This window comes from Sapajus apella, unplaced genomic scaffold, assembly GCF_009761245.1.
Source record: "Sapajus apella isolate SASKATOON/1434 unplaced genomic scaffold, GSC_monkey_1.0 scaffold55, whole genome shotgun sequence".
Classification (NCBI taxonomy): Eukaryota; Metazoa; Chordata; class Mammalia; order Primates; family Cebidae; genus Sapajus; species Sapajus apella.
This window is the reverse complement of record NW_022436995.1, coordinates 6,440,770-6,466,490: the sequence shown is the minus strand read 5'-3', so window position 1 is coordinate 6,466,490 and position 25,721 is coordinate 6,440,770. Positions and strand designations below refer to the sequence as shown.

The following is a 25,721-nucleotide window of genomic DNA, read 5'->3' as shown; positions in this document are numbered from 1 at the left end:
CTTTTAAAGCTGTACTTGAGTTTCACCCTCCATGGATTCTGAAACTGAAAGTTGAGGATGGAGCTTCTTGACATGTGTACTTGTAAAACTATATACATATATGCATCTAGGCTTTACGGAGTCTTACTTGACAATCACAGCTAAAGTTTTTTTTGTTTTTTCGTGTTGTATTTTTCTTTTCTTTTTTTTTTTTTTGAGATGGCGTCTTGCACTGTCGCCCAGGCTGGAGTGCAGTGGCGTGATCTTTGCTCACTGCAGCCTCTGTCTCCTGGGTTCACACGATTCTCCTGCCTCAGCCTCCCATGTAGCTGGGATTACAGGCACACACCACAACACCTGGCTAATTTTTTGTATTTTTAGTAGAGATGGTGTTTCACTATGTTGGGCAGGCTTGTCTTGAACTCATGACCTCATGCGTGATCTGCCTGCCTCAGACTCCCAAAATGCTGGGATTACAGGTGTGAGCCACTGCGCCTGGTCCGTTTTGGTTTTTTGAGACAGGGTCTCACTTTGTGACTCACTGCCATCTCAACCTCCTGGGATCAATCAGTTCTCCCACTTCAGCCTCCAAGTAGCTGGAACTACAGGCAGATGCTACCATGCCCAGATAATTTTTGTGTTTCCTGTAGAGAGAGAGTTTCGCCATCTTACCCAGGCTGGTCTCGAGCTCCTGGGCTCAAGTAATCCACCTGCCTTGGCCTCCAAAAGTGCTGGGATTACAGGCATGAGCCACCGTACCCTGCCTCAACAACTTTACCTCAACAGAGGTAAAGTATTTTACCTCTGGCTGACTAAAGAAAACTAGGGTAGATGTCCTGTTGCTTTCATACCCTGCCTTTTAGGTGTGTTGAAGGCATGTGATATTTGCATTAGAAAGTTTTGATATGGGTAGGCTTTATAGAGTCCCAGTTTGAAACCAGCACTCCTTGGGAATTTGAGATTAGAAGATGTTTACCTCTTTTTTTGGGGGCGGGGCTCAAAGTCTCACTGTTGCCCAGGCTGGAGTGCACTGGCAGAATTATTGCTTACTGCAGCCTCAAACTCCTGGGCTTAAACAATCCTCCTACTTCAACCTCCCTAGTAGCTGAAACTACAGCCACACAGCACCACACTCAGCTCTGTTTACCTCCTGAGCTGATGAGGATTCCTTCTGATATTGGCCAAAGGTTGATTTTCACTGGTTGGTTGATTGATTTAGACAGGGCTCTGCCACCCAGGATGGAGTGTAGTGGCATGATCTCAGCTCACTGCAACCTCTGCCTCCCGGGTTCAAGCAATTTTCCTGCCTCGGCCTCTTTGATTAGCTGGGATTACAGGCATGTACCATCACACCTCACTAAATTTTGTATTTCTGGCAGAGACAGGGTTTTGCCATGTTGGCCAGTCTCGTTTTGAACTTGTGACCTCAAGTGATCTGCCTGACTCAGTCTCTCAAAGTGTTGGGATTACAGGCATGAGCCACCACTCCTGGCCTTGATTTTCTTTTAATCTACGGTGCTTCTTAGCCTAGATTTTTGTGATGACATAAAAAAAGAATCTAAGGCCGGGCGTAGTGGCTCACGCCTGTAATCCTAGCACTTTGGAGGCCAAGGCAGGCGGATCACCTGAGGTCGGGAGTTCAAGACCAGCCTGACCAACATGGTGAAACCCCGTCTTAAAAAAAAAAAAAAAAAGAATCTAATAATTGTAATGGCATTTTATATAATAAAGAATTCTATTCTCTCATAAAGATCTTTTTTTCTCTGTTTTCAGCGGCTTGATTAAATTGGCATACCAGAATTTTTCCTATGGAGTTACCGAAATGTATAAAGCCTGTTTTCTTGGTGCAACAGTGAAGTATCTTCAAAAGTTCATCCCTGAAATTACTATCAGTGATATACTTAGGTAAGGAAAAGTGATAAGGAGTGTCCTGACCTATGTGAACTTGAGAGGTGGGTTTGTCTAACTTGGTGATAGGAAGCATCACCAAGTTTCAGAGTCAGTTTGCATATACACTGAATTTTTGTTTGCTCACTTTCCCAACGTGTTGTTGAATTCCCTTTGCATTACATGTATTGGATATTGCTACATTATGGCCCTTAGTGCTGGTCCATTTATAAGTATCTGGTCTTCCTTACAGCTCTAATCTGAAATCTTCATGACAGCTTTATCGTGGTGCCACCTTAGCCTTTTTGTCTGTCACTCATGATAAAAACATCTTGCCTGAAATTTAAAAAATCTCTCTGGCCAGTTACTCTTATAATTCCAAAGCCTTTTGACTTTAATTTTGTATAAGATTATTGATAACTATGTTAACTAATTCGGTAATAAACACATTAAAACATTGTATTTTGCTGGGCGCAGTGGCTCACGCTTGTAATCCCAGCACTTTGGGAGGCCGAGGCAGGTGGATCACGAGGTCAAGAGATCGAGACCATCCTGGTCAACATGGTGAAACCCCGTCTCTACTAAAACTACAAAAAATTAGCTGGGCTTGGTGGCGCATGCCTGTAATCCCAGCTACTCAGGAGGCTGAGGCAGGAGAATTGCCTGAACCCAGGAGGCGGAGGTTGCGGTGAACCGAGATCGCGCCATTGCACTCCAGCCTGGGTAACAAGAGCGAAACTCTGTCTCCAAAAAAAAAAAAAAAAACAAACAAACAAAAAAAATTGTATTTTGATTGAGTCTTAAAACTTAAAAAAAAAAAACAACTTTTAGGTTTGACGGTACATGTGAAAATTTCTACATAGGTAAACGTGTCATGGGGTTTATTGTACATATTATTTTATCACCCAGATATTAAGCCCAGTACCTAGTAGTTATCTTTTCTGCTTCTCTCCCTTATGCCTCCCTCCCACCTTATGTAGACCACAGTGTCTGTTGTTTCTTTCTTTGTGTTCATGAGTTCTCATTATTTAGCTCCCACTTATAAATGAGAACATTTGGTATTTGGTTTTCTGTTCCTGTGATAGTTTGCTAAGGATGATAGCCTTCAGCTCCATTAAAACCTTTTAGAAATGCTTGTAGACCTGGCATCTCACCTTGCTTCTTTTGTTCTTTCTTGGGCCTTACTGCACTCAGGGACTCTACTTTCAGGAAAGAAGTGGAAAGCAGTGTGGTAACAGTCAGAGTCCTTGCTACAGAGGTATGGGGCAAAGTAAAGATAACATATCTTTTATTCTTAAAGATAAAAGACTTGATCTGTAGATTATTCTTAATACCACCACCCAAGCCTATTTTTTTGCCCCTTTGGCTAATGTTTTTAGTGTTCAGCTTTTTTCCTAAGCAAGCCATTCATTAGGCCTAATCAGCAGTGTACTTTGAGGTACTCACCCTGCATTTACAATCCATCCATCCATGTATCTTCTGAGCACTAGATGTATGCCTTCTCTGTAACAGCTGCTGAACTAGCCTGGTAAAAAATTTCAGCAGGCTTGACTGTGTATCTGTGAAGAGAGCAATAATCATGTCAGCTGTCTCCCTTAGGGGAGTGTCCTGGTTTAAATTTGACTCTATCATTCTGAGACCGGCGTGTTTGAATCCTTAGAAGAAGTATTAAAACTCAGCTAATGTTTTTACTCTTATCTCTTTCACTCCTCTACTGATCGAAATGGAAGGGGTAAAATATCTAGCCATTTTTTTCTTTCACTCACTTATAAATAAGGGCTTTTATGTTTTCAGTGATCTGCTTTAGCAAACTTGTGATGTTTCATATCTGAAAATAGATAGGTCAAATCTGGAATCTATTGCTGCTATTAATATTCCTTGGAAAACACACCAGGTGAGCATAGTGAATTCTGTGTAAAAATAGTTGCAGTGAATTCACTGCCTGTATTCAGTTACCACCCATAGAAGCCTGAGGAAAACTTTTAGATCACAGGATTTCATATAGTAGAACTGGACTTTGTTTGGGCTTGTGGGTATTAGTGAATACTCCTGTTTCTGGGTATAAGGGTGTGAATTTCAGATACCAGTTTCATTGGCATGTAGTAGAGAAGGGCACATAGCATTGTAGACAGGTGCATTTGGAGACAAATTCATCCCAATCACAGATGACTTCCTCTTTAAAGAGAGAAAAGCTGACTACATTCAGCAATTTCATTTGCTTTGTCTCTTGATTCCTGTAATTATTAAGTGCAGGAAATTATTAGTAACAAAAGGAAAGTTGTAGAAGATATGTTTTTGGGGTTTTGGGGGGGGAAGATATGTTTAATACCATTTGTATAAGTTTTAAAACAAGTATAGCAAAACCATATGTTGCGTATGGATTACACATGTAGTATGAAAATAAAAACAAGGGCCGGGTACAGCGGTTCACGCCTGTAATCCTAGCACTTTGGGAGGCCAAGGTGGGTGGATCACCTGAGGTCAGGAGTTCAAGACTAGCCTGGCCATCATGGTGAAACCCCATCTTACCAAAAACAAACAAAAAAACAGGGGAGTGATAAACACCCAATTCAGGAGAATGCTTACCTCTGGGGAGGGAAGAGAATGGGATCTTGAGAGTTCCACAGAGGCTTCTATCATATCGGTAATGCTTTATTTCTTAAGCTGTTTCATAAGAAAATGAGTATTCATTGTGTTATTCTCTGTTCCTTATTATAGCCTGAAATATTAAATAATAAAAATAAGATCAATAGACTCTTCCACAGCTTGAAGCCTAAGTCCTGCTTTGTCGCATTTGTCTTGCAACCATATGTTAAAACCATAAATGCCCTTAGTATTACAGTGAAAGCACATCAGGCAGTTGTAGGTAGTAAAAGATAGTTGAAGCAATGCTTTCAGTGTGGTGTCCTTAAATTTCAGGATGGAGTCCTTAAATTCTAGTAACCACTAAAAGGCACCCAGGATGACTTCTCATTGCTTAGCTGGAGCATTTCGGGCAGTAATTTACTGATGAACATTAGATTGGAATATAAATTGTAATCTGTTAAATATATGCATTAAAGTTCTCATTGCTACATCATAGTCTCTAAGATTCTTAATGTTAGCTCTAGGCCAGGCATAATGGCTCATGCCTGTAATCCTAGTGCTTTGGGAGGCTGAGGTGGGAAGATCGCTTGAGCCCAGAAGTTTGAGACCAGCCTGGGCAATTTTTTTTTTTAAATTAGCTGGGCAAGTGGTACATTCCCATAGTCATACCTACTAGGGAGAATCTCTTAAGCTCAGAAGGCTGAAGCTATGGTGAGCCATTATTTTACCACTGTCCTCCAGCCTGGGAGACAGAACAAGACCCTGTCTAAAAAAAAATATGTGTGTGTGTGTGTGTGTGTGTGTGTGTGTATGTATGTGTGTGTGTATATATATATATGTGTGTGTGTATGTAAATGTGTATATATATATGTATATATAGCTCTAAACTTTAAAAATTTGTTCTATGATTAGTTTTGACATGTTAATCTAACAGCATTTGTATCTGTTAACACTGTAAAGATGTAAAAGATGACATATATGTCACAGCTCTCCCTTTTTAAATTTGGAAAATGTCTTCTGTTGGGAATTCTAGAGTAAACTTTCAGGCAGGATGTTTTCATAACAAGTGATAGCTAGACTGTGTGAAACAGAAAGGCAAAAGTCAAACATTTCTATAATAAAGTTGTAATGGCTTAAGGGCTTAAGGTGATCTAGATTAGGGCTTCTCAGTATTGATGCTAATGACATATTGAGCCAAAAAATAATTATTTATTGTGGAGGACTGTCCAGTTCCTTGTAGAATGTTTAACAGCATCCCTAGCCTCTGCTCATTCTCCTAATTGTGACAATCAAAAATATCTTGACATTGCCAGATGTCCTCTAGGGGGCAAAATATCCCTTGGTTGAGAACCACTCGAGTAGAGAATTTGGTAACCTTCACACTATGAAATGCTAACAAGAGTCTGGAGAAAATGCAATAAACATCCTTGAAATACATGTAGCTGAGAGTAAGGGAAAGTAAGGGGCATCCCAGAGCAAAAACAAAAAGAAAATTAAAATTCATGCTAAAAGGAGTTGGTGCTGATGCTGACTTGGAAAGGTGGGGATGGTTTGCTAATTTTAATAAATGAGGGGCTTCAGTTATATTTTTAATTGATGTGCGACTTACATGTAATAAAATATGTAGATCTTAAGTAAATTTTGATAATTGTACAAGCCATATCCACCACACAAAACAAGATATAGGACATTAGGGACTTGAATACTAATTGTCACTGAAGTGCTGAAAAAGAAACCTTGGGTGTATACAAGGTAGAAAGTTAGAACTGAAACTCTAATGTAAGGCCCGCTAGGGACTCTTGAAAGGCTATACCCTCAGAAGAAAGGAAGTCTAGAAAAAAAAATATTCCCCTTGGCACTGGGAAGTATTAAGCAATTTTGTCTATCTTGGTATTAGGGGTGGGGAGTGGGAGAAATCTTTCCAAAAATCTAGAATCCCTCACAAGTGCTTAGATTTTTGAATGTATAACACCAGCTTGGTTTAGGAGCTGTAAGCTACAAATTAACTGAAAAAGTGGAGGCAGACATTTCTGGATCCTTCTTCAAACTTTCTCTCTCTCTTTTTCTCTGCCTCCTTCAAGTAAATTAGAGAGACTAAAAATCAGGTAATTTGACCACAGAGTAACTATTGATACTAAGCAATTATTGCTTTATAATTATTTTTAAGATTTTTTTTGGTGGGGGGAGTCTCACTCTGAATCCCAGGCTACAGTGCAGTGGTGCAATCTGAGTTCTCTGCAACCTCTGCTTCCCAGGTTCAGGTGATTCTCCTGCCTCAGCTTCCTGAGTAGCTGAGATTAAAGGCATGTGCCACCATGGCTAATTTTTTTTTTGTTTTTTGTTTTTTTGTTTTTTTTTATTTTTAGTAGAGATGGGATTTTGCCACATTGGCCATGCTGGTTTTGGACTCCTGACTTCAAGCGATCTACCTGCCTTGGCCTCCCAAAATGCTGGGAATACAGGTGAGAGCCACCGCACCTGTGTATTTTTAAGGAACTTTTTAAAAGAAATACATATTGAGTCTGGATGAGGTGGCTCATGTCTGTAATTCCAGCACTTTAAGAGGGTGAGGTAGGTGGATTGCTTGAGCCCTGGACAACATAGTGAGCAACATTTTGGTCACTGTGTTGCTTGGGGCAGCCTTGGCAACATAGTGAGACCCCTTCTCTACAAAAAAAGAAAAGACAAGAAATACACATTGAAGTGAGGTGGTATTCCATCTGGGATTTGCTTTAAAATAATCCATTGGGAGCACTGTGGCTCATGCCTGTAGTCCTAGCTACTTGGGAGGCTGAGGTAGGAGGATTGCTTGCGCCCAGGAGTTTTAATCTAGCCTAGCAAGACAACATGTCTAAAAAATAATAAAATATGGTTGGGCTCAGTGGCTCTGTAAACCTAGCACTTAGGGTGGCTAAGGCAGGAGAATTGTGTGACGTGAGGAGTTTAAGACCGTTCAGGACAACACAGCGAGATCTTTTCTCTAGTAAAAATTAAAAAAAAAAAAAAAAAGCCAGGTGTGGTGGTACAAGCCTGTAGTCCCAGCTACTCAGGAGGCTGAGGCAAGAGGATTGCTTGAGCCTGGTGGTCGAGGCTGCAGTGAGCCATGATAACACTACTGTGCTCCAGTCTGGGCAATACAGTGAGACCCTGTCTCAAAAATAAATAAAATTAAATAAAAAATTGTAAAATAATAAAACAGGTCAGGCAACGTTGGCTCCTGCCTGCAATCCTAGCACTTTGGGAGGCTGAGTCAGGAGGATCCTTGAGGCCAGGAGTTCCATACCAGCCTGGGCAACACAGCAAGACTCCATCTCTACAGAAAATTTTAAAACTACCTGGTTGGGGTGGCATGTTCTTGTAGTCCCATCTACTCTGGATGCTGAGGCAGGAGAATTGCTTGAGCCCAGGAGTTAAAGACTGTAGTGAGTTATGATCATGCCAGTGCACTCCAGCTTGGATGACAGCAAGACCCTGTCTCAAAAGATAAAATAAGACTGGGCATGGTGGCTGACACTTATAATCCCAGCACTTTGGGAGACTGAGATGGGAGAATTGCTTGGGCCCAAGAGTTTGAGACCAGCCTGGGCAAGTGAGACCCTGTCTCTAAAAAAATATTTTTAAAAAACAAATTAGCTGGGTGTGATGGTGTCCATCTGTGGTCCCAGCTACTCAGGAGTGGAGAGGACTGCTTGAGCCTGGGAGGTCAAGGCTGCAGTGAGTTGTGATTGTGCCACTGCACTCCAGCCTGGGTGACAAAGTGAGGCCTGTCTCTAAAAAACCAAAAATAAAATAATCCCGTGGAGAGACATTGGTGATGGATGGGTATATAGATGAAACAAGATTGGCTGTGGGTGAGTAATTTTTGCAACTGGGTAATACACACATGGGAGTTCATTATACTGTTGGTTTTGTTTCTTTCTTTTTCTTTTTCTTTTTTTTTTTTAACTTTTTGACGTGTTTAAAATTTTCCATTAAAAAAATAAAAGTGCCCTCAGGATGGTAATAGAAGCAAATGTAAAACCACTGCAGAGGGACACACCCTGAATCCAACCCCTCCCAGATGATTCCCCCAGAGAAAGTCCTACTGAACAGAAACTCACAATCAGAAGTTACTAACCACCGTAAGTGAGAGTCAGCAGATAAAATAGGTGGCAGAATTAGACTCCCAACAACTGTAGGTAATAGTAATAGTAGAAACTGTAAAGTAAATATGCTTCAATTAATCAAAAACAAAGAAGGTAATGAAAACATGAAAAATAAAACCAAAGGAAATAGAAAGGCCTAAGCAAATTAGTTGGAAACCACCTAATGAAAATTTATGGAAATAAAAATATAGTTTTTAAATTTTAAAACTCAGGCTAGGCTTGGTGGCCGACTTTTCTAATCCCAGAACTTTGGGAGGTCAAAATGGGAGGATTGTTTGGGTCCAGGAGTTCAAGACCAGCCTAGGCAACATAGTAAGATCCTGTCTCTACAAAAAGTTTTTTTTTTTTGAGATGGAGTTTCACTCTTGTTACCCAGGCTGGAGTGCAATGGCGGGATCTCGGCTCACTGCAACCTTCGCCTACTGGGTTCAGGCAATTCTCCTGCCTCAACCTCCTGAGTGGCTGGGATTACAGGCACACGCCACCATGCCTAGCTAATGTATTTTTAGTAGAGACGGGGTTTTACCATGTTGGCCGGGATGGTCTCGATATCTTGACCTCGTGATCCACCCGCCTCCCAAAGTGCTGGGATTACAGGCATGAGCCACCGCGCCCGGCTACAAAAAGTTTTAAAAATTAATCAGGTATGGTGGTAAATACCTGTAATCCCAGCTACTCAGGAGGCTGAGGCAGGAGAATTGCTTGAACCCAGTAGGCGGAGGTTGCGGTGAGCCGAGGTTGCGGTGAGCCGAGATTGCGCCATTGCACTCCAGCCTGGGAAACGAGCGAAACTCCGTCTCAAAAAAAAAAAGAGAAAAGAAGAAAAAAAAAAACTCAATAAGTCAAGAAAGAGGAGGTAGAAACCTTAGAAAATCAGGATAGATAGCGTAAAATAATATGGTGGAAATCAAGCATAGCAGTAATTACAGTAAATATAAGTGTATTTAATAGTGAAGACAGATTATCAGGCTGGATTTTTAAAAATCTATATCCTAGAAAAATACTTTTAAATTTTCTTTTTTTTCTTTTTTTTTTTTTTTTTTTAAAGACAGGATCTTGCCCTGTCATCCAGGCTGGAGTGGAGTGTAGTGGTGTGATCATAGCTCACTGCAGCCTTGAATGCCTGGGTTCAAGCTACCCTCCTGCCTCAACCTCCCAAACACCTTGGACTACAGGTGTGCGTCACCATACCTGGCTAGTTGTTATTATTTTCCTACAGACAGAGTCTCCGTATGTTGTCCAGGCTGGTCTGGAACTCATGGGCTTAAATGATCCTCCTGCCTTATCCTCCAAAAGCATTGGGATTATAGGCATGAGCCACTGTGCCTTGTCTGGACTTTATTTTTAGATGAGCAGTATAGTTTTATAAAATACTAGATTGTTCCATCATATTTGGAACTGGCTGAAGATGCCTGTTATAGCTTTTCTTAGCTATTTTCCCAACCTGTAGTGTAATGCTTGACATACGACAATAATGTAATACAGGACTTCTCATGAGTGTATGTGTTTAGTTATACATTCACCTGTTCTTGTTTCTGGACGTATTTCTTTTTCCTTTTCTTGAGACGTGGTCTCCCTCTGTCGCCCAGGCTGGCGTACAGTGGCGTGATCTTGGCTCACTGTAACCTCCGCCTCCGGGGTTCAAGCGGGTCTCCTGCCTCAGCCTCCCAAGTAGCTGGGATTACAAGCATGCACCACCCTGCCCACCTAATTTTTGTATTTTTGGTTAGAGTTGAGGTTTCACCATGTCTCAGATATACCATATTGCCACACTGGTTTTGAACTCTTGACCTCAAGTGATCTGCCCCTGGGCCTCCCAAAGTGTGGGATTACAGGTGTGATCCACCCTGCCTAGGATATATTTAAGCATCTAGGATGTACATTCGCATTAAAGTTAGCTACAAATGTAGCAAAATACATGGCTGATATGTAACACATGAGCTATATTTGTAGCTAAATTAGCCATATGTTATATTAAATGTAGCTGAATTTAGTGGGAGTAGGGTGAGGGATGGGAAATTACTTATTAGGTACAATGTATACTATTCGGATGATGGTTACACTAAAAGCTCAGACTTTACCAGTAAGTAATATATCGCTGTATCAAAACTACACTCAGACCCGGCACGGTGGCACATGCCTGTAATCTCAGCACTTTGGTAGGCTGAGGTGGGTGGATTACCTGAGGTCAGGAGTTCGAGACCAGCCTGGCCAACATGGCAAAATCACGTCTCTACTAAAAATACAAATTAGCCAGGGGTGCTGACATGCACCTATAATCTCATTTACTTGGGAGGCTGAGGCAGGAGAATCGCGTGAACCTGGAAGGCAGATTGAACCACTGTACTGTACTCCAGCCTGGATGACAGAGTGAGATTCCATCTCCAAAAAAAAAAAAAAAAAAGCACTTAGATCCCCTAAATTTATACAAACCTTTAGAAAAAAGAATTTACCGATATTGATTTATTGAGTCATTTGTTCTTTCAGTTGTTAAAACAATTAGAAGTTAAAGTAATTAGAAGTTAGCTTGTCACATGACATGTGCCTGTAGTCGCAGCTCTTACGTAGGCTGAAGTGGGAGGATCACTGGAGCCCAGGGTTTCAAGGCTGCAGTGAGCTGTGGTCATGCCACTGAACGCCAGTCAGTGACAGAGTAAGACCCTGTCTCTTAAAAAAAAAAAAAAAAAAAAAAAAAAATAGCCGGGTGTGGTGGCTCAAGCCTGTAATCCCAGCACTTTGGGAGGCTGAGGCGGGTGGATCACGAGGTCAAGAGATCGAGACCATACTGGTCAACATGGTAAAACCCCATCTCTACTAAAAATACAAAACATTAGCTGGGCATGGTGGTGCATGCCTATAATCCCAGCTACTCAGGAGGTTGAGGCAGGAGAATTGCCTGAACCCAGTAGGCGGAGGTTGCGGTGAGCCGCGATCGCGCCATTGCACTCCAGCCTGGGTAACAAGAGTGAAACTCCGTCTCAAAAAAAAAAAAAAAAAAAATAGAAATTTTAAATTTTAACTTAAAGCTTAAAGTTTCTAGCTTTATTGAATACCTACTGTGTGCAAGTCAGAAATCTAGACATGTGGGTGATATAGGGGTGTTGACACCATACTGTCCTCAAGACATTTACAATTTATCTTATCTGAGATTTTTTTTTCTTTTCAATTTTATTTTTTAGTTTTTTTAAAGACAGGGTTTCACCATGTTGGTCAGGCTGGTCTTGAACTCCTGACCTCAGGTGACCCACCTGCCCTGGCCTCCAAAGTGCTTGGATTACAGGCGTGAGCCACCACGCCCGGCTTTTCTTCCCCTCCCCCTCCCCCTCCCCACTCTCTTCCTTTCTCCTCTTTTTTCTTTTCTTGAGATGGAGTTTTGTTCTTGTCGCCCAGGCTGGAGTGCAATGCCACAATCTTGGCTCTCTGCAACCTCTGCCTCCTGGGTTCAAGCAGTTTTCCTGCCTCAGCCTCCCAAGTACAGGTACCCACCGCCACACTCAGCTAATTTTTGTATTTTTAGTAGAGATGGGGTTTTGTTATGTTGGCCAGACTGGTCTTGAACTCCTGACCTCAGGTGATCCACCCTCCTTGGCTTCCCATTGTTCTGGGATTACAGGCATGAGCTACTGCACCTGGCTGAGATTTCAGATAATAATACTTATTTCAATCTGAAGTGTTCTGAGGGAAAAGCATATGTAATGCTACAAAGAAAACCCTGAAGTTGCCTTAAGGGCTGAAAAGGAAACATGAAAATTTGGTAGTTTAAACATTTCGTGTTAAAAACTACTTTAGGGAGGCCGAGGCGGGTGGATCACGAGGTCAAGAGATCGAGACCATCCTGGTCAACATGGTGAAACCCCGTCTCTACTAAAAATACAAGAAATTAGCTGGGCATGGTGGTGCGCGCCTGTAGTCCCAGCTACTCAGGAGGCTGAGGCAGGAGAATTGCCTGAACCCAGGAGGTGGAGGTTGCGGTGAGCCGAGATTGCGCCGTTGCACTCCAGCCTGGGTAACAAGAACGAAACTCCATCTCAAAGAAAAAAAAAAAAAAAAAACTACTTTAGTTTGAACTAAAATGAGATCCTAAGAAAAATGTCATTGTGTATGTATGTATTTATTTATTTAAGACAGGGTCTCATTCTGTCACCCAGGCTGGAGGAATGCAGTGGTGTGATCACAGCTCAACTGCAGCCTCTACCTCCCTGAGCTCAAGGGATCCTCCCACTTCTGCTTCCCAAGTAGCTAGGACTACAGACACCCAGACACTCACCCACCACTCCTGGCTAATTTTTTTTTTCTTTTTTGATAGAGATGGGGTTTCACCGTGTTGCCCAGGCTGGCCTCAAACTCTTGAGCTCAAGTGATCTGCCTGCCTTGGCCTCCCAAAGTTCTGGGATTACAAGCGTGAGCCACCATGCCTGGCCAGAAAAACATTATTATTATTATTTTAAAATTTGGATTGTAGGGTTTTGAATATGTGTACAAGAGTATAGGGGACATTGAGAACATAATTTTTGTTTGTAAGAAAAATAAATAATTGTACACATTTTTAACTGTGGTTAACCAATTTTAACCTTTATGTGCTTAGAAGGAGCAAAGGGAATGTACTGACTAAATCTCTAAACTGCAGAGTTGTACATTGGACACTCAACATCAGTGTCTGGTCCTGATGTGGAGGGGAGAAATGCTACTTTAATGAGTTCAGATAAACTACAAATAGTATACAAAATAGACACACCAGCTGATAAACTGATATGCGTCTCTTCCCCAAGAAGTTTCAGCTTTCAGTCCCATGCCTTCTTTTTGTGTTCTTTGTGGTATATCTGATTTTTTAAGTTTTTTTTTTTAATTTTTAATTTTTATGGGTACATAGTAGGTATATATATTTATGGGGTACATGAGATATTTCGATACAGGCATGTAATGCATAATAATCACATCATGGAAAATTGGTTATTCATTCCCTCAAGTGTTTATCCTTTGTGTTATAAACAATTCAGTTATACTCTTTTAGTTATTTATAAATGTACAATTAAATTATTGACTATAGTCTCCCTGTTGTGGTACCAAATACTAGGTCTTATTCATTTCATTCTTTATATTTTTAGGGGGAGGTATCCATTAACTATCCCTACCTCCCCCGTAAACCCCTACCCCATACCATCCTTCCCAGCCTCTGGTAATAATCTTTCTGCTCTCTTATCTCTATGAGTTCAATTGTTTTTCATTTTTAGATCCCACAAATAAATACAAGCAGATGATATTTGCCTTTCTGTGTCTGGCTTATTTTTCTCTTAACATAATGACCTCTATGTTGTTGCAAATGACAGGATCTCATTCTTTTTTATGGCTGAATAGTACTCCATTGTGTATAGGTACCGCATTTTCTTTGTCATTCATCTGTTGACGGACAATGGACACCTAGGTTGCTTCCAAATCTTGGCTATTGTGAATACTGCTGCAATAAACATGGAAATTCAGATATCTCTTTGATATACTGATTTCCTTTCTTTTGAGTATGTATTCAGCAATGGGATTGCTGGATCATATAGTAACTCTATTTTTAGCTTTTTGAGGAACCTCCAAACTATTCACCATAGTGGTTGTACTAATTTACATTCCCATCAACAGTGTATGAGGGTTCCCTTTTCTCCACATCTTTGCCACCATTAGTTATTGCCCGTCTTTTGAATAAAAGCCGTTTTAACTGAGGTGAGATGATATCTTATTGTAGTTTTGATTTGCATTTCTCTGATCATTGATATTGAGCAGCTTTTCATGCCTGTTTGCCATTGGTATGTCTTCTTTTGAGAAGTGTCTGTTCAGATATTTTGCCATACTTAAATTGAATTATTAGATTTTTTTCCTATAGAGTTGTTTGAGCTTCTTATATATTCTAGTTATTGATCCCTTGTCAGATGAGTAGTTTGTAGTAGTTTGCAAATATTTTCTCCTATCTTTGGGTTTTCTCTTCACTTTGTTGATTGTTTCCTTTGCCGGGCAAAAGCTTTTTAACTTGATGTGATCCTATTCAAGATCATATTGTTTAATTTCTCTCTGTTTATATAGTTTCCAAAATTCCTATTGTGATTGATTTGTAGTTTTATTCCATTGTGGTCAGAGAAGATGCTTGATATTATTTCAAATTTTTTGAATGTTTTAAGACTTGTTTTCTGACCTAACCTATGGTCTATCCCTGAGAATGATCCATGTGCTGAGGAAAAATATGTGCATTCTGTAGCCGTTGGATGAAATGTTCTGTAGTCTATTTACATTCAGTGTTGTTATTGATAAGTAAGGACTTACTCTTGCCATTTTGTTACTTGTTTTCTGGTGATTTGCAGTCTTCCTGTCTTCCTTTTAATGAGGGTGATTTTTTTCTGATGGTATGCTTTAATTTCTTTCTTTTTATTTATTTAATTTTTTGGTACCCATTGTGTGTTTTTCTATTTGCGGTTACTATGAGGCTTGCAAATACTATATTATAACCCACTATTTTAAACTGATGACAACTTGATACTGATTGCATATACAAACAAACACACAGAAAGAAAACTAACAAACTCTACACTTTAACTTTGTTCCCTGGCTTTTTAATTTTTGTTGTTTCTCTTTATGTCTTATTGTACTATGTCTTGAAAAGTTGTTGTAGTTATTTTTTATTGGTTCATTTAGTCTTTCTGTGTAAGACAAGAGAAGTTTACATACCACAAATTACAGTGTTATACTATTCTGTGTGTTGTTGTGTGCTTGCTGTTACCAGGAAGTTTCGTACCTTTATATGATTTCTTCTTGCTCGTTAACATCCTTTTCTTTCAGATTGAAGAGCTCCCTTTAGTATTTCTTATAGCACATGTCTAGTGTTGATGAAATCCCTCAGCATTTGTTTGTCTGGGAAAGTATTTCTTCTTCATGCTTGAAGGATATTTTCACTGGATTTACTATTTTAGAGTAAAAGGGTTTTTTTCCTTCAGCACTTTAAGTATGTCATGACACTTCCTCCTGGCTTGTAAGGTTTCCACTGAGGAGTCTGCTGCCAGATGTATTGGAGCACCATTGTATATTATTTGTTTCTTTTCTCTTGCTGCTTTTAGAATTGTTTCTTTATCCTTGACCTTTGGGAGTTTGATTATTAAATGGCTTGAGGTAGTCTTCTGTGGATTAAATGTACTTGGTGATCTATAATCTTCTTGTACTTGAATGTTGATATCTTTCTCTAGGTTTGGGAAGTTCTCTGTTATAATCCCTTTGAATAAACTCTTTATCCCTGTTTCTGTACCTCCTCTTTTAGGCCTGTAATTCTTAGATTTACCTTTTCGAAAATGTTTTATTAATCTTGTAGGCGTTTTTTCTTTTGTCTCATCTGACTATGTATTTTCAAATAGCCCATCTTTAAGCTCACAAATTCTTCTGCCTGATCAGTTCTGCTATTGAGACTAATACATTCTTTAGCCTGTCAGTTGCATTTTTCAACTCTAGAATTTCTGCTTAATTCTTCTTAATTATTTCAATCTCTTTGTTAAATTTATCTGAAAGAATTCTGAATTCCTTCTGTGTTGTCTTGAAATTCTTTGAGTTTCTTCAGAACAGCTATTTTGAATTTTCTGTCAGAAAGGTCATATATCTCGTTTTCTCCAGGATTGGTCTCTGGTGCCTTATTTTAGTTTATTTGAGGAGGTTATGTATTCCTGGGTGGTGTTGATAGTAGTAGATGTTCTTTGGTGTCTGGGCATTGAAGAGTTGGGTACTTCTTGTAGTGTTCACAGTCTGAGCTTGTTTGTGCCTATCCTTCTTGGGAAGGGTTTCCAGGTATTCTAAAGCCAATAACACTGTTTTTTTTGCAGACATAGAGGTACCACCTTGGTGGTCTTGGATAAGGCAGAGGAATTATCTGGATCACCAGGCAGAGACTCTTGTTCTTTTCCCTTACTTCCAAATAAATGGAGTCTCTCTCTCTGTGCTAAACCCCCTGGAACTGGGCGTGTGGTGATGCAAGCACTCTGTGGCCACCACCACTCTGACTGCACTGGGTCAGACCTGAAGCCAGCCCAGCACTGGGTCTTGCCCAGAGCCCTTCCCTTCAGGGCAGTAAGCTCCTTCAGGCCCCAGGCATGTCCAGAGACAGTGTTTGTAAGCCAGGGATTGGAGTCAAATACCTTAGTAGTTTACCTGATGTTCTTTTGTACACAGATAAGCTAGCACTCACACCATAATACAGAGTCCTCCCCCCTCTTCTCTTTTCTTTCCACAGGTAGAGGGCCCTCTCCCTGTGGCCACCACCACCATTGGTTTAGAGGGATTCTGCCAGGCCACCACCAATATTCACTTAAAGCTGAAGTGCTCTTCCATCAGCTTGTGGTGAATCCTGCCTGGCCTGGGACTTACCCTTCAGGGTAGTGGGTCCCCTTCTGGCCCAGGGCAGTTACAGAAATGCTGTTCAAAAGTGTGGGCCTGGGCAGGAAACAGTGACTGCCGCCTGTAATCCCAGCACTTTGGAAGGCCGAGATGGGTGGATTATCTGAGGTTAGGAGTTCGAGACCAGCCTGGCCAACATGGCGAAACCCTATCTCTACTAAAAGTACAAAAATTAGCCGAGTGTGGTGGTGTGCACCTGTAATCCCAGCTACTTGGGAGGCTAAGGCAGGAGAATTGCTGGAACCCGGGAGCTGGAGGTTGCAGTGAGCCCAGATCACACCACTGCACTCCAGCCTCGGCAACAGATAGAGACTCCATCTCAAAAAAAAAAAAAAATGTGTAGGCCTGACCTGGGGACCCAAAGAACTTGCTTGTTGCTCTACCTTGCTGTGGCTGAGCTGGTACCTAAGGTGTAAGACAAAGTCCCCTTTACTTTTCTCTCTGCTTTTCTCAAACAAAAGGAGTCTTTCACTGTAGCCACCACAACTGGGAATGTGCTGGGTCACACCTGAAGCCAGCACATCTCAGAGTCTCATCCAAGGCTCATGACGCACTCCTTGGGTATTGCTGCTGGTTATTCAGAGCCCAAGGGCTCTTTAGTCAGCAGGTAATGTATCTTGCCAGGACTGGGTTTTTTCCCTTCAAGGCAATAGGTTCCCTTTTGGCCTAAGGTGGGTCTAGAAATGTTCAGGACCTAGGGCCTGTAATGCGGGCTTCACAACTCTGCCCAGTGCCATGTTCTACTGTGGCTGAGCTGGAATCCAAGGTGCAAGACAGTCCGCTTTACTCTATTCTTTGCTCCTTCAGCAGAAGAAAGGAGTCACTTCTATTGCAGCTGCCTTGGTTTGGGGGATGGATGACGCAAGCACTCCCTTAGCTATGCCAGCTGGTGTCTTCCTAAATCATATGCCACCCTAGTCCACTTACTGTAAGCCCAGCCTAGTGCTAGTAGCCTAGGAATTGCAGTCCTTGTGCCCTAGATTGTCTTTAAAGTTTATCTAGGACCCCAGAGTGCTTCAGCCCATGGTGATGAGGCTTACAGGGAAACTCAGGTTCTGACCACTAGGATAGATGCTTCCTGTCTAGCTAGGGCTCATCCAAATGCTCCCTCCGTGTGCTGGCACTGGCTGAGCCCACCATGGCTTTATTCTCCACTGTGACAGGGCAGCACTGAGTTCAATGTAAAGGCCCTCAGTCACTGTGCCCTTCCTTTCTCAAGCGCATAGGTGCTCTCTCCACACCACATGGTTGCTGCAGGGGGGTGAGGGAGGGGTGGCATTGGCAATGTAAGACCATCTTTTCTGCCCTCCTCAATGCCTCTTTTAATGATATGAAGTCGAAACTGGGTACTGTGATTGCTCACCTGATTTTTGGTTCTTGTGACGGTGCTTTTCTGTGTGAAGGTAGTTAAAATTCTGTGTTCTAGCGGGGGAACCAATGATGTAGGCTTCTTTTCCACCATCTACCTGCTCCCATAATCTGATCCTTACTTGGAAATTCTTACAGCTAAATATCTCCTGTCCAGATTCCTTGCAGGATTCTATAGGGAAGATCACTTATCTTTATCATACAACTTTTCACTCTTTGTTTTTTGGTTTTTTGAGACGGAGTCTTGCTCTGTCACCAGGCTGGAGTGCAGTGGCGCAATCTTGGCTCACTGCAACCTCCGCCTCCTGGGTTCAAGCAATTCTTCCGCCTCAGCCTCCCAAGTAGCTAGGACTACAGGCGCATGCCACCACACCCGGCTAATTTTTGTGTTTTTAGTAGAGACGGGGTTTCATCATGGCTGGGATGGTCTCGATCTCTTGACCTTGTGATCCGCCCACCTCGGCCTCCCAAAGTGCTGGGATTACAGGCGTGAGCCACCACACCTGGCCAACCTTTCACTCTTAATGTGATAATTCTTATTTACCTCTCTACGAATGAATATTATACAGCTCTGTGACTTCAGGCAAGTTATTTAATCTCTCTGTGTTTCTTTGCTGTTAAATATAAACTGAGTGTTTTGAGGATTAAATGAGGTAATTCTAGCACAGAGTAAGCACTTAGTAAATAATAGCTGTTACTATTATCTCTCTTCAGCCAGGCCGAGGTCTTAGAGGGCAGTGCCCCTCATAGTGTTCTTTGTATCTTCTGCAAGTACTTACCTGAGATGTCCCAGAAATAGTAAAAAATGTTTAATATTCTTTCCTGATTTCTTGAGTCTTACTGGTATGTATAAGATAGAATTTTTTACACTGGGCTTCTTTGGACAAGTTTCCTAAGAGGTGCTTTTTTGTAGTTCAGAAACATTGAATTCAAATTCCATTTGTAAGTTTTAACTATTTTAGAAAAACAGCAAAAATCCGTGAACTCAAATATTATAAAATAGAATTTTAATTAATAAAGATTATCAGTGTCTTTACAGTTGTTCATGCCTATAATCCCAGCATTTTGGGAGGCTAAGGTGGGAGGATCACTTGAGGCCAGGAGTTTGAGACCAGCCTGGGCAACATAGTGAGACCTTGTCTCTACAAAAAGAATTTTTTTTAATTAGCCCGGTGTGGTTGTGCACACAACCAGTGGAACAGCTCAAGACTCTATCTCCCCTACCCTTACGGGATACAAATACGTGATGAGGAAAGACGTTCCTTCGCCGCGTTTACTGCGAGAATGAAGACCATTCCAAGCAGTCAGACTGTCGACATTCCAGAAAATGTCGACGTTACTATCAAGGGACGCACAGTTATCGTGAAGGGCCCCAGAGGAACCCTGCGGTGGGACCTCAGTCACATCAATGTAGAACTCAGTCTTCTTGGAAAGAAAAAAAAGAGGCTCCGGGTTGACAAATGGAGGGGTAACAGAAAGGAACTGGCTACCGTTCGGACTATTTGTAGTCATGTACAGAACATTATCAAGGCTGTTACGCTGGGCTTCCATTACAAGATGAGGTCTGTGTCTGCTCACTTCCCGATCAACGTCGTTATCCAGGAGAATGGGTCTCTTGTTGAAATCCGAAATTTCTTGGGTGAAAAATACATCCGCAGCGTTCAAATGATACCAGGTTTGTTTGTTCATTATCTCAAGCCGAGTAAGATGAATTAATCCTTGAAGGAAATGACATTGAGCTTGTTTCAAATTCAGCGGCTTTGATTCAGCAAGCTACAACAGTTAAAAACAAGGATATCCGGAAATTTTTGGATGGTATCTATGTCTCTGAAAAAGGAACTGTTCAGCAGGCTGATGAGTAAGACCTTAGAGTTGTCCAGCTACAGAAACAAGATGCCTATCATAGCTAAGACCTACTTGTGATATTTAAATGATGCAATAAAAGACCTATTAATTTGGTGGGGGGAAAAAAGGCTCTATCTCAATTAAAAAAAAAAAAGGACTCTGATTGTATTAACATCTGCTAAATTAATTCATTTTTATGCTTTTCCTATCATCTTTGTAAACTGAAGATGATCCTGATATTAAAGGGCGCGGTGGCTCACGCCTGTAATCCCAGCACTTTGGGAGGCCGAGGTGGGTGGATCACGAGGTCAAGAGATCAAGACCATCCTGGTCAAAATGGTGAAACCCCGTCTCTACTAAAAATACAAAAAATCAACTGGGCATGGTGGCGCGTGCCTGTAATCCCAGCTACTCAGGAGGCTGAGGCAGGAGAATTGCCTGAACCCAGGAGGCGGAGGTTGTGGTGAGCTGAGATTGCGCCATTGCACTCCAGCCTGGGTAACAAGAGCGAAACTCCGACTCAAAAAAAAAAAAAAAAGGGTAAACTGTTAAAAACAAACTGCAATAACTTGTTGACATTTGCAAATATTTCTCCATAAATTTTAATCCTGTGAATTTTAAAAATACAAAAACAAATAGAATAGGATACAGGAATGCAACTGACACATAACCCATGCTTTCATTGATTTGCATTACTCAGATGAAGATTATTGTTGCTGTTGATTGATTTTTATAATAAATTCATTCTACAAATTTAAATAAAAATATACCTGTTCTAATTAAATGTAGACTTACCTTTGGAAATAGGAGACACTGATTAGTAACTTGCTTGTTTTTATGTATTTCTTTGCTAAGCTTTTATTATACTATTGTTATAGAATAGGTATTAGGCTCTAAGCTAACAATATAGGTTTGACAGGCTACAACTGGCAGCCTTTAGTTAAACACAAATTCATTATGTTTCCACAGAATTGTGCATTTAGAAGAATGCTTTATTGCTTTAAGAATCTTTGGAAACACTGACTTGTAAAGTAACCTATGTCTCTGAGTCAGATAACTCCCATCTTTTGCTTTTGCAGGGGTCCAGCTGGAGTAAGAGCTCAAGCCCTGGATAGTGATGGAAATCTGGTAGAAGATTTTATATTTGATGGAGGAGTTGGGGATATTGGAAATCGCATTCTTCATGTGAGAAATGCACCCTCCCCTGCTGCTACTTCTTCCATCGCAATTTCTGGAATTATTGCAGATGAAGTGCAACAAAGATTTGAATTGTAAATAATGAAAGGAGCTAGGTATGCACTAAAATCTCCATGTCAGCAACAAGAATGTACTAATTTCATTCTTTAATATAAAATATGGTTTTTAAAATTTCATTTTTATGTGAAAGATAACCACTGAATTGTTAAAATGATATAACATAGAAATAATAATTTTCTACAAAAATTAGCCAGGCATAGTGGTACATGCCTGTAATTCCAACTGTGGAGGCTGAGGCAGGAGAATCACTTGAACCAAGAAGGTGGAGGTTGCAGTAAGCTGAGATTTAGCTACTGCATTACAGCCTGGGTGACAGAGCAAGAAAATAATAATAATTTTTTAAATGCTAGGCTGGGGGCTGGGGCTCCCACCTTCAATTGCCAGCACTTTGGGAGGCCAAGGCAGGCAGATTGCAGCCCAGGAGTTTGAGACCAGCCTGGGCAACATGGTGAAACCTTGTCTCTACAAAAAATTAGCTGGGTGTAGTGCCTGTAGTTCCAGACACTCAGTAGGCTGAGGTGAGAGGATCACTTGAGCCCAGGAGATCCAGGCTGCAGTGAGCTATGGTCATGCCACTGCATTCCAGGCTGGATGATAGAGCAAGACCTTGTCCAAAAAAAAAAATTCCAACCTGGGCAACATGGTGAATGAAACCCTATCTCTACAAAAAATAAAAAAATTAGCTGGGCATGATTGGTGTGTGCCTGTAGTCCCAGCTGCTTGGGGACTGAGGCAGGAGAATTGCTTGAGCCTGGGAGGTCGAGGCTACAGTGTGCTGTGTTTGTGCCACTACACCCCAGCCTGGGCAACAAAGTGAGTCCATGTCTCAAAAAATAAAAAATGACAAAAATAAATTCCATGCCATGCTCGGCTCACTGCAACCTCTGCCTCCCGGGTTCAAGCGATTCTCCTGCCTCAGCTTCCCAAGTAGCTGTAATTATAGGCACCCACCATGATGCCTGGCTAATTTTTTGTATTTTTAGTAGAGATGGGGTTACACCACGTTGGCCAGGATTGTCTTGAACTCCTGATGGCAAGTGATCTACCTGCCTCGGCCTCCCAAAGTGCTGGGATTACAGGTGTGAGCCACCTCGCCAACCCTGAATCTCTGACTATGTTAATGACCTGTCCTTTCCAACCATGACATAGAAAAGATTTGGCTTTTTTTTTTTTTTTAAATACGGGATTTCACCATGTTGGTCAGGCTGGTCTTGAACTCCCAACCTCAGGTGATCCACCTGCCTTGGCCTCCAAAGTGCTTGGATTACAAGCGTGAGCCACCACACCAGGCCAGATTTGGCTTTTTAAGAATTTTGGAGGGCCAGGCAGCGGCTCATGCTTGTAATCCCAGCACATTGGGAGGCTGAGGGGGGTGGATCACAAGGTCAGGAGTTTAAGACCAGCCTGGCAAAGATGATGAAACCCGGTCTCTACTAAAAAAATATAAAAATTAGCTGGGCATGTTGGCACACACCTGTAAGCCCAGCTACTCAGGATGCTGAGGCAGGAGAATTGCTTGAACCTGGGAGGTAGAGGTTGCAGTGAGCTGAGACTGTGCCACTGCACTTCAGCCTGGGTGACAGGGCAAGACTCTGTCTCAAAAGAAAAATTTACAGAAAAATGGCATAAAAATGGGTTATTTTCTTAAATCATTTTTTCAGTGTTATACGATCTAAGCTCATTTGGTCTCTCCTAGGCAAGAAAATATATTGTAGGTTGCAAACATTCTTTTAATTTTGAAGAGTCATAAAACTCACATTATTTAGAGCAACAATATTTGTATTTGGAAATTAAAAATTCATGATTTCAAGAAAATACACAAAATCTACATTTTTGAGTAGTTTGAATAAGATTCTTAGTTATAATATTCATAGGAAATAACAAAACAAACTCAAAACCTTTATTATTTCCAGTCTCTTTGTAACTGATGTGGTATGGTATCATCATTACATCTAAACAGCAGTACACTGAATGGTTATCCTTTCTTGAGTCTCTGTGGCTAAGAAATGAAATAACTTAGAAGAGATAGGTTTTTATGAGAGTAGTTTAGAATCCTGACGCTGATGTGTAGAACTCTGTAATTTTAAAAAGATATTTATCTATTATATCTCTGATCTTTAGTCACACTAAGGCTCCCAAAATATTGGCCAGGATTGCTAATGATTCATACCTACCTGGTTTTTCAGGGCTCCTATAAACTTGTATAAGGATATTTTTCCACTTTTGATAAACATTTAACTTTGAGGCATTCACTTTTGTAAACCGCGAAAGTGCCTTACATTCATGTTTACCTCGTGAGCATTTCAAGTTGATTCCCAGTGCTGTACTATATCCTGTATATATGTGTTGTGTGGTATCTGTTGAAATGATTCTTAAAATTTAGAAAGTTAGGAAATAGAAACGTAAATGAAAATGTGGCGACCTGACTGCAGAACTATGAGTACTGAACCACTTTTAGGTAAGGCATTTTCATCCATTCTCTCTCATTTGCTCTCTCAGGATTCATCTTCTACTCTGTCGTCTTTACTCTTAGCTCTCCAAAACTGTATGATGGATGGGTGAGAAAGATGTGCATTTTGGTTGATAGGAAAAATGTTTCTGTTTTCTTCTTTTCCTCTTCACTTCAAGCATTGGTGATTACATTGATTGAGCTACTTCATCCATTAACTTGAAAGGCTACACATCATCAGCTCCTGTTCAAGAAGTAGCACATACCAGGTAAACAGAGTAGGCTATTATTCAACACTTGGGTTGAGCATCTAAAGCATTTAGATATCATTGACAGAAGAAACAAGCCCTAATGTGTCTTTGTAACAGCTGATTCTTGCAAGAAATGCAAACACAGGATATTTTTCTGTTCCATTACAAGGTTACTAAGAGGTGGAAAATATTATTCTCTATTTCATCAATAGTACAATTGCATACACACTTGTAAATACTGGAATTACAAAACATGATTGTCCTAATTGAAGCAGTCCTCAATCCATTTGAGTCTATACGATACCCCGAAAAATAAAAGTGAGAAATTTCTTGAAAGAGTTTTGAATATGTAGGTTATTCTGTTTATAAAGCATTTCATATGTATGTCAATAGGGTTTTGTTAATACTGATATAATATTTAAAATCTTTATGTATTTCTGACAGAATAAATGTATATAAATATTTAAAATATTTTAATGAGCCTTGGTGTTGTAGAGAACATATTTTGTAGTTCCATAAAAACTTCATGCAAATAAATTTTTTATATGTAAAACATAAACTGTTTGCTTTATATAGCAGCCAACCTTTTTAAACTCATTTCTGGTTTAGTAGATAATGCAAAATGATGTTGAGCAGTTTACATTTTGGGTAAAAAGTGGAACATTTTAGGTTGTAACTTCAAAGTGTTTGTGAGGAACTCTTGATGTACCAGCAGGTATATTTTTGGTGTTTCATGTTACATAGGTTAACTCTTTTATCCATACATATATATGTATATCAAAGTCCTTCCCTTGATCCTGTCAACCTTAGCACTGTTTGGGGAGTTGCCTCTACCGTTGGCAGAATTCCACTTTCCCTGAGGTCATTTGAAATCTAGCTGGTAGCCTGTGGGATAACCTTCACTCTTAAAACTTACTTCAAAGGATGGTGGTGAAAGTGGGGTATACTGCCAGGCCTTTGCCTATAGGAGTTTGTAGGGCCTGCTTTTGGAGGCAGTCCAACCCTGATGGCTGTACCTGTGAGCTATCCCTGTAAACACAGAAGACATGGTGTCTATATTGTTTAAGGACTGGCTCTGCCCTCCTGGGCCCTTGATCTGTGTCTAGACTTCTTGGTCAGAGGTTTCCTCATCTTTCTGCGCATACACTATTATCTAAGATCTTGTAAACATTTTTGAGTTGTAATCCTAAAGTCAGTTACTAAGCTTTTCTAATACACTCAAAGGGAGATTTTGAAATATCTTCATCAATGCTTAGGGTAGAAGGACAGGGTGAAGTGGTTGGGAAAGCAAAAGCTCCCTGGAGATGTTTTCAAATAGTTTGTACTCATTAAAGAGTTTAAGAATGGAAATACACCCTGAAGCCCTGAAGGGAATAACAATGTTGATACTAACCAACTTTACTTTTCTGGCCTCAAATCCTAGAAAGTATTGTGGTTTTTTTTTTAATTGTTGTTGTTAATTGATATTATATTTTGCTTATGGGAAGGGTCTCACATTAAAGTTATATATTTATATATATGCATATGTGTGTGTGTGTGTGT

At 40.7% G+C, this 25,721-nt stretch overlaps 1 protein-coding gene and 1 pseudogene across 2 annotated transcripts in view; both read left to right on the top strand.

Annotated features, from left to right (window-relative positions):
- Nucleotides 1-22,091, top strand: part of L2HGDH (L-2-hydroxyglutarate dehydrogenase) — a 65,433-nt gene extending 43,342 nt beyond the window's left edge. Inside the window, exons 9-10 of the mRNA XM_032244546.1 lie at nucleotides 1,753-1,884; nucleotides 21,302-22,091. Of these exons, the coding sequence (XP_032100437.1) occupies nucleotides 1,753-1,884; nucleotides 21,302-21,497 (328 nt within the window). The 3' untranslated portion in view covers nucleotides 21,498-22,091. The remainder of the gene's footprint in view (nucleotides 1-1,752; nucleotides 1,885-21,301) is intronic.
- Nucleotides 19,645-20,336, top strand: LOC116527558 (annotated as a pseudogene). The gene has a single exon (XR_004258607.1). The product of XR_004258607.1 is annotated as a 60S ribosomal protein L9 pseudogene (transcript).
- Nucleotides 22,092-25,721: the final 3,630 nt, after the last annotated feature.